Below are 17,458 nucleotides of genomic sequence, written 5' to 3' on the forward strand. Positions count from 1 at the left end.
TGATAAAAAGTTTATTTGTGAAGAAGTTCATGAAGTCATTACTAGTTAACGTTAAAGGGATGGTTGGCTCAACAGAGCTCTGACTGTTTGTCAGCCTGGCTACAGTGCTGAAGAGAAACCTGGGGTTGTTCTTATTTCCTTCAATCAGTGATGAGTAGTAAGATGTTCTGGCTTTGCGGAGGGCTTTCTTATAAAGCAACAAACTATTTCTCCAGGCTAAATGATGATCCTCTAAATTTGTGACACGCCATTTCCTCTCCAGATTACGAGTCATCTGCTTTAGGGTACGTGTTTGAGAATTATACCACGGAGTGATAGGATCCGGCAGTTTCTCTGTGAATGTCACATTCCCGTGGCAGCTACTCGGTGCTTGCTCGAAAGGTTAGGGTTTTTTTTGCTGTAAAAAGAAGTTTTCTCCGAACAGCGGACACTAATGTTTTTGTCACTTTTTATGGAATCAAACTCAAAGTAAGGTCAGTACTTCCACGCTTTAAACGCTGCACCCTCACACTCTCTCCCGCACTCGATATATTATCCATTGCAATCTAATTACCTTTTTTGCAATAGTAATCCCTTACTTTACTCGTTTCTTGAAAAAAGTAATCGGATTACTGCCCATCTCTGGTTGGAGCTGTGCACTTGTGGTTTGCCCTTTCCACCTTGTGTACACTTTTATCTTTGCTGTGTGTACTTGTACCTCTGAGTGGAAGCTGAACACTTGAGTTCAAGTATCGAAGCATCAGGTGTGACGTTAAAGTCCAAATAGCTCGTTCATTTGACGAGCAAATGAAAGAAGGTAATGCCGTTTTCATGTGGATGTGTCACTGAGACATTTTCCACATCCACAGCTCACAAAATGGGAAAACTATAGAAGTATAACAGTGAAGAAGTTACCACACTGCTGTTTTGAAAGAGATACAGTGTGTTTATCTAACTTGGCTGAAGCCAAAGTTCTCCAGACAAATTCAGTCTGTTTTTGCCAAGTGTAAACTCACTGGATGAGCGCCAGATACACAGAATCAAAAAGGGATAAATTAGTTTTCTTATGTCATGTTCCCGTCACAAATTGGCTCCAGGAGAGTGGGAAGCAGGAGTTCACAGATTAAATGTTCCTATAAATAAAGTGGAATTTATTCAAACTGTACCAAAACTTCAACACATCAAATATAAGCAGTTCAGCAGGGAGTGGATGTGTGTCGTATGTGCTGATGGCAGAGAGAGGCCAGGGCCACGTTCAAACCTGAACACGCTGCACAGTGTTTTGTTCCATTTGTTAGGGATGAATGAAATGCTTCCTTGAAAGGATGTGTGCAGTCACCAGTGGGCGTGGGAGCATAAGACATTGATAAGACAAAGGAGATGATAGTGGACACGAGGAAGAAGACGAGGCCTCACCAGCCGCTGTTTACCCGGGAGCGTGAAGGGCAGAGGGTGAGCAGCAGTACCTGGGCGTCTACATCTCTGAGGACCTCACCTGGACACTGAACACCACACAGCTGGTCAAGAAGGCTCAGCAGCTGCTGTATTTCCTGAGGAGGCTGAGGAAATTTGGTATATTGGCCAAGATCCTCAGCAGGTTCTACAGCTGCACTGTGGAGAGCACACTGACCAGCTGCATCACTGAATGGTACAGCAGCACCACTGCAAACCGCAAACGCCTGCAGAGAGTGATAACAACTGTGGAGAAGATCATCAGGACCCCGCTGCCCTCTCTGCAGAGCAGCTACCATCACAGAGTCCAGAGGAGAGACACACCTCTGCCCTCGAGACGAAGGTTCAGAAGTGTGAAATCTAGAACATCCAGACTCAACAACTCCATCTTCCCCACTGCTATCAGACTCCTGAACAGCTGACCGACCTCAAACTGCAGTTTGCACATCAGGTCACTTTGCACACTAAGTTCATTTTGCACATTAAACTCCTTTGTACATCCATGTACATCGACATCTGCAGACCACACGTGTCTTCAGTTACTTATTTGTACTTATTTGCAGTTATTTATCTTTCTATTTTATTTTTTTAAGTTATTTTTTATCCTTATTTTATCTTTTTATTTATTCTTATCTTGTTCTTTTAACCCTTATCTAACTTGGCATTGTGCACGGTGTGTTTAGATTCAGTTTAAATTCAGGGACATGGAGCCCTTGTTGATCCTCTACCTAATCACACGAGCCACGGTTTGAAAATGGGTGTGGGTCTCAATCAGCCAAGGTTTTGGGTGAACCCATTTTGAGATCTAGCCTGACGCTATCATGTGATTTCCTGTGATCAAATGTCCCAGGATGTGAGTGGGTGTTAAGGCGTCCATGTCCCTCTTCAAGCAACTTAAAGAAGTCCAGACGCTTTTCTTTCCAAGCTCCTTCAACAACATCATTCATAGAACAACTTCCAGCTTCTTTTGCTCTGCGACAGTTTGGATGGATTTGCATTTAAAGATGACCCTAAAATGGTTAGGGTCAGGAGGTCAAAGGTCAGAGCTCCTGTGGGTCTGAGGGCGGCCTCACGCTGGAGAAGAATGAAGGAGTCTGACCTGAGCCAGTGTTTGACATGAACACATCAGCACTGCTGTCAGTGAGCCTAACGACAGCCGTTAGCATCATTTCAGTGTTTCATCATTTAAAAACACTTCCTGTCACTGTGGTGGTTACAGTGACATCATGCAGTTTGTGTTTTGACCTCCAGAGGGCGACAAATCAGCACAGACAGAGAGCTCCATTCAAACTTTGCTGCCATCAGTAATAATTCTTCAAATATAATCATCAGTGTTTGAGCAGTTATGATATCAGGGACAATCTAGACATGTGTGACGATACTGAACATGTCACATGACACACCTTAAACATCATGTGATCCACTCTCAGTCTGCACTTTCATTCATGACTTCAACAGGTTGAAATGAGCTTTGAAGAAACATTCAGTGAAATAAATCTTTCGTGGATTCATGTGAGCAGCAGATGAACTTTGTACCAACAACATCTTCAATAACAGAGTCTGAATGAAGCTCAGGTGTTGATGCTGCTCACTTATTGGACGGTTGGTTTCAGCTCTGCTCTCAGTCTTGACTGCACAGGTGAAGGTAGAAAGTGTGACTGGATCTATAGACTGGAAACAGAGAAACATGCTGAACATTTGAAGCTTTGCAGCAGAAATGTTCATGTTACAAATACAGCAGAGCTGATCTGGGATCAGTGTGTTCACACCTGCAGCTACAACAAGGTTTCATGTCTCCACACATCAGCATGTGAACTTTACTCTGACTCAGTCTGAGCAGTCAGACGGCATATTTTTAAAGTTAACACATCAGCACACACAGAGCTGAGCCCCTCCCACCTGTGCTGAGTTTCAGGTGGAGCCCCGCCTCCTTCCAGGAAGCAGCTCACCTGTGTGTCCTGTTTAGTGTCCAGGTGTGGAGTGGAGCTTGTTGTTGGTGCGTGAAGAAACTGTAAGTTTGCTTTGTTTCCTCCTTTAACAGTTTGTCTTTAGGAACTTTACTGTTTGTTCAGCTCATGTTTGATTTCTTCACACAACAAACTGTGTGTGTTTGTATTTCCGGTCTCTCCATTAAAGTCAGTGTGTAATGTTTTCCTGGCTAACATCAGCTGTGTGCAGCTTAGTTCCAGCACAAATCTGCCGCTCCATAGTTCACGGTAACGGACTCACAGCTGGACCAACGAGGCAGAGTGTGTCCGCCACTCTGAGCTACGTTCGTGTTTGTGTACTTGTAGTTTGTACTTTGTGAGTTCACTCAGAGCCCACAGAGTTCGCAGCGTACGTGATGACGTCACAGCCCTTTACCTCCTTTACTGTCACTGTGATTAATATTTACACACGAGACACCTGCAGAGCTCTAACGCTAAGCTAGCCACAAAGCATGCTAACACTAAGCTAACGCTGAGCTAGCCAAGAACCCAGAGTGACGTTAAAGCTGAGTAAACACTGACCCCAGACCAGCACCGTGATAAAGTGAGCTGCTGCTGCTGAACTTGAACAGGTAACAAAGTGATGAGCAGTCAGGCTGCAGGTTTCTACCTGTTCATGTTTCTACAGTAGAATCACTTCGAAGTGTCTATGGAAGAAATATAGTATCATCAGAATTCAACTGTTTTTAGACATTGAATTTATAACACTGAATTTTTATCCTCCAAATTCACCTGCAAAAAATTCACCATCAAATATTCACGTGCAAAAAATTCACCTGCAAAAGTGATGAACTTGAATGACCCAAGCAATCAGCACTAGATCGAGTTGAGCGGCTCTCAGCTGCAGTTGCTGACATCATCCAACCGAACTGCTGCTGTGATGAATCAGAATACAAGATTTACTTTAGAACACAGGTGTCGAACTCCAGACCTCAAGGGCCGGTGTCCTGCAGGGTTTAGATGTGTCCTTGATCCAACACAGCTGATTTAAATGGCTAAATTACCTCCTCAACATGTCTTGCAGTTCTCCAGAGGCCTGGTAACGAACTAATCATTTGATTCAGGTGTGTTGACCCAGGGTGAGATCTAAAACCTTCAGGACACCGGCCCTCGAGGCCTGGATTTCGACACCCCTGCTTTAGAAAGACTGCAGCAAGTGTCTTGCTGACTGAATAATTTCATCTTGCATAATCTGAAACAAACACATAAAGACAGAAACAATTTATAAATTAACGTTTGATAAAATCTAAGAATTAATCATTTATTAGATACCAATATGAATATGTCTACCATAAAACTTGTGTGGAGCGAAGTGACATTCAATCAAGATGGTCTGGCATGCTACAACTTTATAGTAGTTAAATTCTGGGTACAAGTATACATGCCCATCTTGTACATGTTTTTTTAATATTATTACTATTATTATTATTATTATTATTATTATTATTATCCTACCCAATTACATGTTTCTTTTAAACAGAGTATGCTGTTTTTATGACTTGAGTTAGTCAAACGTTTTCCTTAGTTCGAGTAGATGATAAAATAAAAATGAATGGGATTTTAAGTAGGACTAGGCGTTCTGTAATGATCCCTATTTAGGAGAAAAACTTAATCACTCACCTTTAAACAGCTCTCTTTTAGGAGACACACTATTGGCTAATGGTGTCGGGTGATCAAACAATTTAATTGGCTGAGAGCCGCTCGACTCGATCTAGTGCTGATTGCTCTGGCTTCGGTCATTCAAGTTCATCACTTTTGCAGTTGAATTTTTGCAGCTGAATTTTTTGCAGGGAAATTTGGAGGATAAAAATTTTGTGTTATAAATTCAATGTCTAAAAATAGTTCAATTCTGATGATACATTTCTTCCATAAGTGTCTTTGTGCTGGTTTCATCTTTGATTTGTGTTCATAAACACTCAGAGAAACATCACGTGACCTCATCAGGATCTGTGTTGGTGTGTGGGGCTGTACCTCAGCTTTAGATTGTTACATGGTCATTTGTTCATTTTACACAGTAACATCAAAGTAATGTTATGAGGAGTAATGAAGTAACGTACTCCATTACTTTTAATTAAAGTGTTCTGTGTAATATGTGTAATAATGACTGTTTTGAGTAATGACCAACACTGATCACAACAAAGAGGAAATGCCTCCAACATGCACAAACATTTGACCCACAACATGCAGTTAATGTGCACAAATGTCTTTGATATGCTGCTCAGTGATGGTGGTGACTGTCAGAGCAGAGCTACTGAGAATCAATAAGTAATATCAATGATGGAATCAGAATCACTAAATTCTTATCATCCCTGTCAGTATCATACATGTGCTGTATAATGTGATAAATGTAGAGGTGCTGGCTGTTCTCTCACTCTGCTGTTTAGCTGTAAAGGACGCCTCCCTGCCTTTGTCTCATTCATGACCTTTAATAGTCTCTTCTAACATGCAGAGATCTGTATGATCTGTTTCATAGAGTCTAACCAGCCTGTACAGGTAACAACAACAGTCACTGCATCACTGACACACAAACGTCATCTCTGTCAATAACAACATTCATACATGGAATAAAAACACATCAGTGGATCATTGCTGGAGCTGCCTGGACTTCAGTCTTCAGGATCTCAGCCAACAGCATCGACATGCTGCTCCAGATGTCTGTGCTCCAGATGTCTGTGCTCCAGATGTCTGTGCTCCAGATGTCTGTGCTCCTGGTGTCTGTGCTCCTGGTGTTTGTGCTCCAGGAGTTTGTGCTCCAGATGTTTGTGCCCCTGGTGTTTGTGCTCCAGGTGTCTGTGCTCCAGGTGTCTGTGCTCCAGGTGTCTGTGCGCCACGTGTTTTTTGCTCCACGTGTTTTTTGCTCCAGGTGTCTGTGCTCCAGATGTTTGTGCTCCAGATGTTTGTGCTCCAGGTGTCTCTGCTCCAGGTGTTTGTGCTCCAGGTGTCTCTGCTCCAGATGTTTGTGCTCCAGATGTCTGTGCTCCAGGTGTCTGTGCTCCAGGTGTTTGTGCTCCAGGTGTCTCTGCTCCAGATGTTTGTGCTCCAGGTGTCTCTGCTCCAGGTGTCTCTGCTCCAGGTGTCTCTGCTCCAGGTGTTTGTGCTCCAGGTGTTTGTGCTCCAGGTGTCTCTGCTCCAGATGTTTGTGCTCCAGATGTTTGTGCTCCAGGTGTCTCTGCTCCAGATGTTTGTGCTCCAGGTGTCTCTGCTCCAGATGTTTGTGCTCCAGGTGTCTGTGCTCCAGGTGTCTGTGCTCCAGGTGTCTGTGCTCCAGGTGTCTGTGCTCCAGGTGTCTCTGCTCCAGGTGTCTCTGCTCCAGATGTCTGTGCTCCAGATGTTTGTGCTCCTGGTGATCAGGCTCTCAGTTTCCTCCTTGAAATAAGTGTTTATATTGTTGTTATATTGTTGGCCCACCATTGATCATGTGACTCAATGAGTCACATGATCAATGGTGGGCGTCTCTTTCCCTCTCAGGTTTAAATATCTGTGACTCTCCACCGTTTTGTTTTAGAGCTGAGGAAGCTTCTCGCATGAAACGTCTTCCAGAAACTTAAAGACGTCTCTTTTCTCTCCAAGCTCCTTAGATCACATGACCTGGATGACTGAACCTACAGACATATTGACCTGGTTTCTAGGTCACATGACAGGTCAGAGGTCAGCGACTGTAACTCAGTGACTTCTGTTAATGTGAACTCACTGAGTGTTTGTGGTTTACCTCTCAGACTGACTGAAGATGATGATGGAGGAAGAGGAGGACAGAGCAGAGTCTGCAGGGTCCAGCTGTCCGTCTGTGAGGAGTGACCGGTCCAAAGATCAACAGCCAGACTTCAGTGCTGAACCTGGACCAACGAGGTCAGAGAGCTGAACACACTGAGTTACAGAAATAATTCTGCACTGACATTATAATCAGTGTTGATTCTGGTTGATTGTCTGACTGTGTTTGTGAGCTGAGAGGAAATGAAAATGAATTTGTAACAAAAATCAGTTTTGTCCAGTTTTCCTGTAAAAAGCTGAACTCTAATCTAAGAGGACTGTTACTGACAGGAAACAGCTGCATTATCTGCAGTCTGTGTCATCACAGCTGCTTCAATCATGTTTGTGTCTGCAGAGGTCAGAGGTCACAGTCTGCAGGGTCCAGCTGTCCGTCTGTGAGGAGTGACTGGTCCAAAGATTGTAATCCAGACTTCAGTGATGAACCTGGACCAACGAGGTCAGAGAGCTGTGATGACTCCTTTACATGTTTGTGTTTCCTGGATAAATATGACCTGAAACATCCTCAGATTGTTACAAAGATTCATTAAAAAGAAAACAATGAAAGAGAAAAGATCCAAATGTTAGACTTGGTCATTTGCTGTTTGAGGACAGTGAAGCTCATATCTGTGGGGAAAGTGTGACCTGAGTGGGTTCATGTTTGTCTTTAAAGAACAGAGCTGCTCTGATTCTCTTTGTGTCTGATCTGTTAAACAGTCTGAGAGGTCACACAGAGACCCAGCAGCTAAAGCCTGGATCATACTGGCTGCTGTTAATGAGACTCCATCAGGACAACACTGAACCACAGTGGTGTGGATGTAGTGGATAAATCCCACCATACTGATGCTCAGATTTAATCACAGGGAACAAAACCAGATGTTACCTTCAGATTGTGACCTTTGGAGTGGACGATGCAGATTTCAATAGAGAATAAATGTTGTTGTTTTTCAGCTGTGAAAAAATAATCTAATTTTGTGAACTTAAGAATTTATGATGCTGGAAAAAACATGGAGACTATAACACAACATTTCCACTGTATTCGTAGAATGAATGTAAAACTGTCAGACATTCATTAAATATGCAAAATGTCTACAGAAACATCAGAGGGTCAGATGTGAAGCACTCAGTGATTTTGATCAAATGACTCATCAGTTATTGATCTGTACTACACTGATCTACCACGTTAGTAAAGCTGGTGTTCTGGTGGTGGAGGGAGACCTCGGATCATGTTCTGGTTTTGGAGCAGTGATCTGCTGATGGTTCAGTTTAATGAGCTTCTTCAAAATCATCCCTTACGTCACGACTGAACAAACGTCCATAAACTTACTAAAAATGGCCCATATTTTCACAATCTGAGAGTTTAAAGTTGGCAAACCTGATTCAGATGAAGTTATTTGAGCAGAAACTCCTGGATCTTTATCCTGTGTTGAACTAATCCTTCATGGTTCCTCCACAGAGTGGACCAGCAGAGCTCAGAGGTTCCCAGTAGTCAGTCTGCCCAGCAGCATCAAACACAGCTGGACTCCATATTTATGGTCTGTACATGTACAACAACTACTGTTACATCTGTTCTGTTCACAGTCATCTCCATGCTGCTCTTTGTAGACCAGCATGGATCGTCAGTGTGTCCAACATGGATCTGATGTTTGGCTCCATGATTTCAGTCTGATTGGCTCATTCATAAATATTCTGTTCCAGCTACTGGAGGACAACATCATCACTTTTGTGAAGAACGAGCTGAAAAAGATCCAGAAGGTTCTGAGTCCAGATTACCCAGAATGCTTAGAGAGTCAGAGGAGTAGCAGCAGACAGGCATTTGTGAAGATCACAGTGGACTTCCTGAGGAGAATGAAGCAGGAGGAGCTGGCTGACCGTCTGCAGAGCAGTAAGAGGATTTCTGTAAAGACTTAAAGTTTTGGATAAATGAACATTTTCCAGAGATGGAAGATGGAGCAACATGTTTTAAAGATTAGTTCTTTTTGGAATTGAGTGTTTATTTTTCTTCTCATTCAGAACTTCAAGCTGCAGTTTGTCACCGTAACCTTAAATCTGCACTGAAGAAGAAGTTCCAGTGTGTGTTTGAGGGCATCGCTAAAGCAGGAAACCCAACTCTTCTGAATCAGATCTACACAGAGCTCTACATCACAGAGGGAGGGACTGCAGAGGTCAATGATGAACATGAGGTCAGACAGATTGAAACAGCATCCAGGAAAACAGACAGACCAGAAACTACAATCAGACAAGAAGACATCTTTAAAGCCTCACCTGGAAGAGATGAACCAATCAGAACAGTGCTGACAAAGGGAGTGGCTGGCATTGGGAAAACAGTCCTAACACAGAAATACACCTTGGACTGGGCTGAAGACAAAGCCAACCAGGACATCCAGTTCATGTTTCCATTCACTTTCAGAGAGCTGAATGTGCTGAAAGAGGAAAAGTTCAGCTTGGTGGGACTTGTTCATCACTTCTTTACTGAAACCAAAGAAGCAGGAATCTGCAGCTTTGAAGACTTCCAGGTTGTGTTCATCTTTGATGGTCTGGATGAGTGTCGACTTCCTCTGGACTTCCACAAAACTACAATCCTAACTGACCCTAGAAAGTGCACCTCAGTGGATGTGCTGCTGATAAACCTCATCAGGGGGAAACTGCTTCCCTCTGCTCACCTCTGGATAACCACACGACCTGCAGCAGCCAATCAGATCCCTCCTGACTGTGTTGGCATGGTGACAGAGGTCAGAGGGTTCACTGACCCACAGAAGGAGGAGTACTTCAGGAAGAGATTCAGAGATGAGGAGAGGGCCAGCAGGATCATCTCCCACATCAAGACATCACGAAGCCTCCTCATCATGTGCCACATCCCAGTCTTCTGCTGGATCACTGCTACAGTTCTGGAGGATGTGCTGGAAACCAGAGAGGGAGGACAGCTGCCCAAGACCCTGACTGAGATGTACATCCACTTCCTGGTGGTTCAGGCCAAAGTGAAGAAGGTCAAGTATGATGGAGGAGCTGAGACAGATCCACACTGGAGTCCAGAGAGCAGGAAGATGATTGAGTCTCTGGGAAAACTGGCTTTTGATCAGCTGCAGAAAGGAAACCTGATCTTCTATGAATCAGACCTGAAACAGTGTAAAATGAATATCAGCACAGCCTCAGTGTACTCAGGAGTGTTCACACAGATCTTTAAAGAGGAGAGAGGACTTTACCAGAAAGAAGACAAGGTGTTCTGCTTCATCCATCTGAGCGTTCAGGAGTTTCTGGCTGCTCTTCATGTCCATCTGACCTTCATCAACTCTGGACTCAATCTGCTGGAAGAACAACAAACAACCTCTACATGGTCTAAACTATTTAACAAACTTGGCGCTGTCACTTGGTGTTCGCTCGCTCGCTCTGTGGTATAGTATCGCTTCCTGTTCCTGCTCAAACACAGTGGTGTTTCTGAGTAGCTTATTTGCTTAGCAGTTTAATTAACAACTTTTAAATACATTCTTTTTTCACAGTATAATCTTCACGTGCTTCATCCGAAGCACACTTTCTCTGTACTCACTACCTAATTTATAGTATTCACTCACTGTCTCTGTACTGTTTCGCTAGCTTAGCTCGTAGCCGACCCGTTAGCACCATGGCTACTTCACCTGTCCCTTCTGCACTTTCTTGCTCATTGTGTCAGATGTTTAGTTACTCCTCGGCCTCCTTTAGCAGTAATGATATCTGTAACAAATGTAGCATATTTGCAGCTCTGGAGGCCAGGATTACTGAATTGGAGACTCGGCTTTGCACCCTGCTCTCACCCTTAGCTAGCCAGGCCCCTGTAGCTGGTGCAGCCGAAGATAGCGTAGGCCCCGCTAGCTGTTCCCCGGCAGACCCCAAGCAGCTGGGGAAAGGCTGGGTAACGGTGAGGAGGAAGCGTAGTCCTAAACAGAAGCCCCAGGTACACCACCAACCCGTTCATGTGTCTAACCGTTTTTCCCCACTCGGTGACACACCCGCCGGGGGTCAAACTCTGGTAATTGGTGATTCTGTTCTCAGACATGTGAAGCTAGAGACACCGGCAACCATAGTCAATTGTCTTCCAGGGGCCAGAGCAGGCGACATTGAAGGAAATTTAAAACTGCTGGCTAAGGGTAAACGTAAATTCAATAAAATCATAATTCACGTCGGCAGTAATGACACCCGGTTACGCCAATCGGAGGTCACTAAAATCAATATTGAATCGGTGTGTAACTTTGCCAAAACAATGTCGGACTCTGTAGTTTTCTCTGGTCCCCTCCCCAATCAGACCAGGAGTGACATGTTTAGCCGCATGTTCTCCTTAAATTGCTGGCTGTCTGAGTGGTGTCCCAGAAACGATGTGGGCTTCATAGATAATTGGCAAACCTTCTGGAGGAAACCTGGTCTTGTTAGGAGAGATGGCATCCATCCCACTTTGGATGGAGCAGCTCTCATTTCTAGAAATATCGACAAATTTATTAAACCCCTCAAAATATGACTATCCAGAGTTGGGACCAGGAAGCAGAGTTGCAGTCTTACACGCCTCTCTGCAGCTTCTCTCCTCCTGCTACCCCCCCAAAAACCCATCTCCATAGAGACTGTGTCTGCTTCCAAAAAGACAAAAAACCAACTAAAAACCAGCAACAAACAACTTAAACATTTACAAAGAAAGAACAATACAGTATCCACATCTGAACCAAAGAGTAAAACAGTGAAATGTGGATTATTAAATATTAGGTCTCTCTCCTCCAAGTCTCTGTTAGTACATGACTTAATAATTGATCAACAAATTGATTTACTCTGCCTTACAGAAACCTGGTTGCAGCAGGATGATTATGTTAGTTTAAATGAATCAACACCCCCGAGTCATTCTAACTACCAGAAATCTCGAAGCACAGGTCGAGGGGGCGGTGTGGCAGCAATTTTTCACACCAGTCTATTAATTAATGAAAGACCAAGACAGACTTTTAATTCATTTGAAAGCCTGATGCTTAACATTGTCCACCCCAGCTGTGAAACTCAGAAACCAGTCTTACTTGTTATCATCTATCGTCCACCTGGGCCTTACACAGAGTTTCTGTCTGATTTCTCAGACTTTATATCTAATTTAGTTCTGAGCTCAGATAAAATAATTATTGTGGGTGATTTTAACATCCATGTAGATGCTAAAAATGACAGCCTCAACATGGCATTTAATCTGTTGTTAGACTCAATTGGTTTCTCTCAAAATGTAAAAGAACCCACCCACCACTTTAATCACACTCTAGATCTTGTTTTAACATATGGCATAGAAACTGAACATTTAACAGTGTTTCCTGAAAACCCTCTCCTGTCTGATCATTTCTTGATAACATTTACATTTACAATAATTGATTACGCAGCAGTGGAGAGTGGACTTTATCAAAGTAGATGTCTTTCTGAAAGCGCTGTAACTAAGTTTAAGAATATAATCCAGCCACTGTTATCATCGTCAATGCCCTGTACCAACACAGAGCAGAGCAGCTATCTGAACGCTACCCCAACAGAGGTCGATTATCTTGTTAATAATTTCACCTCCTCACTACGTACGACTCTGGATACTGTAGCTCCAGTGAAAACTAAGGTCTCTAATCAGAAGTACCTGACCCCGTGGTATAATTCTCAAACACGTACCCTAAAGCAGATGACTCGTAATCTGGAGAGGAAATGGCGTGTCACAAATTTAGAGGATCATCATTTAGCCTGGAGAAATAGTTTGTTGCTTTATAAGAAAGCCCTCCGCAAAGCCAGAACAGCTTACTACTCATCACTGATTGAAGAAAATAAGAACAACCCCAGGTTTCTCTTCAGCACTGTAGCCAGGCTGACAAAAAGTCAGAGCTCTTTTGAGCCAACCATCCCTTTAACGTTAACTAGTGATGACTTCATGAACTTCTTCACAAATAAAATTTTTATCATTAGAGAAAAAATTACCAATAATCATCCCACAGATGTAATATTATCTACAGCTACTCTTAGTTCCATTGATGTTAAGTTAGACTCTTTTTTTCCAATCGATCTTTCTGAGTTAACTTCAGTAATTACTTTCTCCAAACCATCAACGTGTCTTTTAGACCCCATTCCTACAAAACTGCTCAAAGAAGTCCTGCCATTGATTAACTCTTCGATCTTATATATGATCAACCTATCTCTAATAATCGGCTATGTACCACAGGCCTTCAAGGTGGCTGCAGTTAAACCTTTACTCAAAAAGCCATCTCTAGACCCAGCAGTCTTAGCTAATTATAGGCCAATCTCCAACCTTCCTTTCATATCAAAAATCCTTGAAAGAGTAGTTGTCAAACAGCTAACAGATCATCTGCAGAGGAATGGTTTATTTGAAGAGTTTCAGTCAGGTTTCAGAGTTCATCACAGCACAGAAACAGCTTTATTGAAGGTTACAAATGATCTTCTTATGGCCTCTGACAGTGGACTCATCTCTGTGCTTGTCCTTCTTGACCTTAGTGCAGCATTCGATACTGTTGACCATAATATTCTATTAGAGCGATTAGAACATGCTGTAGGTATTACAGGTATTGCACTGCAGTGGTTTGTATCATATCTATCTAATAGACTCCAATTTGTGCATGTAAATGGAGAGTCCTCTTCACACACTGAGGTTAATTATGGAGTTCCACAGGGTTCGGTGCTAGGACCAATTCTGTTTACATTATACATGCTTACCCTAGGCAGCATCATTAGAAGACATAGCATACATTTTCACTGCTATGCAGATGACACCCAGCTCTATCTGTCCATGAAGCCAGATAACACACACCAATTACTTAAACTGCAGGAATGTCTTAAAGACATAAAGACTTGGATGGCCACTAACTTTCTGCTTCTTAACTCAGATAAAACTGAGGTCATTGTACTCGGCGCTGAAAAGCTTAGAAATATGGTATCTAACCAGATTCTTACTCTGGATGGCATTACCTTGGCCTCCAGTAACACTGTGAGGAACCTTGGAGTCATTTTTGACCAGGATATGTCCTTCAACGCACATATTAAACAAATATGTAAGACTGCGTTCTTCCATTTGCGCAACATCTCTAAAATTAGAAATATCCTGTCTCAGAGTGACGCTGAAAAACTAGTTCATGCATTTATTACTTCCAGGCTAGACTACTGCAATTCATTATTATCAGGATGTCCAAAAAACTCACTGAAAAGCCTTCAGTTAATCCAAAATGCTGCAGCAAGAGTACTGACAGGGACTAGAAAGAGAGAGCATATTTCTCCTGTTTTGGCTTCCCTTCATTGGCTTCCTGTTAAATCCAGAATTGAATTCAAAATCCTGCTCCTCACATACAAGGTCTTAAATAATCAGGCCCCATCTTATCTTAATGACCTTGTAGTACCATATCACCCTATTAGAGCACTTCGCTCTCGCTCTGCAGGCCTACTTGTTGTTCCTAGAGTATTTAAAAGTAGAATGGGAGGGAGAGCCTTCAGTTTTCAGGCCCCTCTTCTGTGGAACCAGCTTCCAGTTTGGATTCAGGAGACAGACACTATCTCTACTTTTAAGATTAGGCTTAAAACCTTCCTTTTTGCTAAAGCATATAGTTAGGGCTGGACCAGGTGACCCTGAATCCTCCCTTAGTTATGCTGCAATAGATGTAGGCTGCCGGGGGATTCCCATGATGCATTGAGTTTTTCCTTTCCAGTCACCTTTCTCACTCACTATGTATTAACAGACCTCTCTGTATTGAATCGTATCTGTTATTAATCTCTGTCTCTCTTCCACAGCATGTCTTTATCCTGTCTTCCTTCTCTCACCCCAACCGGTCGCAGCAGATGGCCGCCCCTCCCTGAGCCTGATTCTGCCAGAGGTTTCTTCCTGTTAAAAGGGAGTTTTTCCTTCCCACTGTCGCCAAAGTGCTTGCTCATAGGGGGTCATATGATTGTTGGGCTTTTCTCTGTATCTATGAAGCGCCTTGAGGCGACATTTGTTGTGATTTGGCGCTATATAAATAAAATTGAATTGAATTGAATTGAAATTGAGCCGTCTTTGCCAAAATAGACTTGGAACATCATTCTTGAAGACAGCCAAAAATAGTTTTATTGCATTCCCAAATATTTGATAAACTGTTTTAAGTTTGACGTTTTATCCTGTTATTATTACTTATTGCTAAAATACATTTATTGACAAAAAATGACCTCAATATGTAATAAGCCACGCCCAGGAAAAGAGAAATAAATATCACTTTTGAAGTTGTTTTTCTCTTTTACAGCTGCGAATATTGAAGTGAAGTGATATGTTTTATTGATTAGCATTCAAATATCTCAGTGAAGACAGAACAAAGATTTACCACAAAGCAAGAAAGCATGAGACAAGGCTAATCAAAAGGTATTGGCTGAAGCATTTGCTTATTACGCCAACCCTTTTAACAAAAGATCTTTTAGCATGCAGCTCCTGTACACAGGGCTCGAAGCAAATAATAAAATTCAATTCAATTCAATTTCATTTATATAGCGCCAAATCACAACAAATGTCGCCTCAAGGCGCTTCATAGATACAGAGAAAAGCCCAACAATCATATGACCCCCTATGAGCAAGCACTTTGGCGACAGTGGGAAGGAAAAACTCCCTTTTAACAGGAAGAAACCTCCGGCAGAACCAGGCTCAGGGAGGGGCGGCCATCTGCTGCGACCGGTTGGGGTGAGAGAAGGCAAACAAAGCAAAAACAAAACAAACAAACAAACAAACAAGAAAAAAACAAAAAACTTTCCACCTTAGTAAGTAACTACATCAAAGCAAAAGAATCAAGAGGTTTTTTTGTTTTTGTTTTTTTTTTTGCTCTTTTCATTCTTGATATATATATTTTTCTAATACTCTATTTTTAAATATATTTTTAAACAAGGAAAATGAACTACACCTTTTTAAATCACTGTCATAACTATTCCACAGGTTAACTCCTCTAACAGAAACACATCTCTGCTTTATATTTGTCCTTATCTTGTTTTTTTTAAAGAAATCTGTTCCCCTTAAGTCATATTGACTCTCTCTGACTTTGAACAGCTTCTGAGTACTGGGGCAAAGCAAGTTATTTTGTGCTTTATACATTATCTGTGCCATTTTATATTCAACTAAATCATAAAATTTCAGGGTATTCAGATTAATAAACAAAATGTTAGTTGGTTCTATATAGTTTGATTGGTTTATAATTCTTATAGCTCTTTTTTGCAACTTGAAAATAGGAAGAGTGTTCGTTTTATATGCATTACCCCATATCTCCAGACAGTAAGTCATATATGGAAGCAACAGAGTACAATAGAGTGTGTATAATGATTTTTTGTTCAGGACATGCTTTGTTTTATAGAGAATAGCAATGGTTTTTGACATTTTTGTTTTCACATGGTTTATATGAGACTTCCAACTCAGCTTATCATCAATTATCACTCCAAGAAATTTATTTTCGTACACTCTTTCAATTTCAATTCCATTAACCCTGATTTTAGATACATTTTTCATTTGTCTAGTGCCAAAAATAATCAATTTTGTTTTCTTTATATTTAATGATAACTTATTTACATCAAACCAGTTTTTTAATATATTTAACTCCTTTTCCGCTGTAGTCAGAAGCTGTTCTAGGTTTTTACCTGAGCAATACAGAGTGGTATCATCAGCAAACAATACACATTTTAACAGTTTGGAAATGCTACATATGTCATTTATGTATAATATAAATAATTTAGGGCCCAGCACAGAGCCCTGAGGAACACCACAAGTTACCTTCAACTGCTTAGATTTTACATTATTGAATTCGACATATTGATATCTGTCATCCAGGTAACTTTTCATCCACTTGTATGCTAACCCTCTTATGCCATATCTCTCTAGTTTATTCATTAATATAGAATGATCAATCGTATCAAACGCCTTTTTTAAGTCTATAAAAACACCAACAGTATATTCCTTATTATCTATAGCATTAGATATCCCTTCTACAAGTTCCATCACTGCCATCGAAGTGGACCTTTTCACTCTAAAGCCATATTGGTTATCACTTAGGAGATTATGCTTCTCAATATATTTATCAAGTCTATTAACAAATAACTTTTCTAAAATTTTTGAGAACTGTGGGAGCAGTGATATTGGCCTATAATTGGTAAACTGACTTCTCTCTCCGTTTTTATGGATTGGAATAACTTTTGCTATTTTCATTTGTGAGGGAAATACACCAGTTTGAAAGGACAGATTACAAATGTATGCGAAAGGTTGCACTATATATTCTATAATACTTTTAACTAATATCATGTCAATACCAAAACAGTCAGTGGACTTT

At 41.7% G+C, this 17,458-nt stretch overlaps 2 protein-coding genes across 3 annotated transcripts in view; one reads left to right on the forward strand and one right to left on the reverse strand.

Annotated features, from left to right (window-relative positions):
- The window catches only part of LOC146510903 (stonustoxin subunit beta-like), a 360,716-nt gene that overhangs the window by 319,123 nt on the left and 24,135 nt on the right, over positions 1-17,458 (reverse strand). The gene's annotated exons all lie outside the window — the stretch shown is intronic.
- Positions 3,812-17,458, forward strand: part of LOC146510912 (protein NLRC3-like) — a 216,068-nt gene continuing 202,421 nt past the window's right edge. Inside the window, exons 1-6 of one of the 2 annotated variants that reach the window (XM_085172855.1) lie at positions 3,812-3,991; positions 7,136-7,265; positions 7,522-7,623; positions 8,620-8,698; positions 8,862-9,048; positions 9,177-10,718. In XM_085172855.1, coding sequence (XP_085028981.1) covers positions 7,147-7,265; positions 7,522-7,623; positions 8,620-8,698; positions 8,862-9,048; positions 9,177-10,561 — 1,872 coding nt within the window. In that variant the 5' untranslated portion in view covers positions 3,812-3,991; positions 7,136-7,146 and the 3' untranslated portion in view covers positions 10,562-10,718. Of the gene's footprint in view, positions 3,992-7,135; positions 7,266-7,521; positions 7,624-8,619; positions 8,699-8,861; positions 9,049-9,176; positions 10,719-17,458 lie in introns of those variants that run through there. The other variant, XM_085172854.1, reaches the window with a different exon arrangement.

Source organism: Neolamprologus multifasciatus, chromosome 9, assembly GCF_963576455.1.
Source record: "Neolamprologus multifasciatus chromosome 9, fNeoMul1.2, whole genome shotgun sequence".
NCBI lineage: Eukaryota > Metazoa > Chordata > Actinopteri > Cichliformes > Cichlidae > Neolamprologus > Neolamprologus multifasciatus.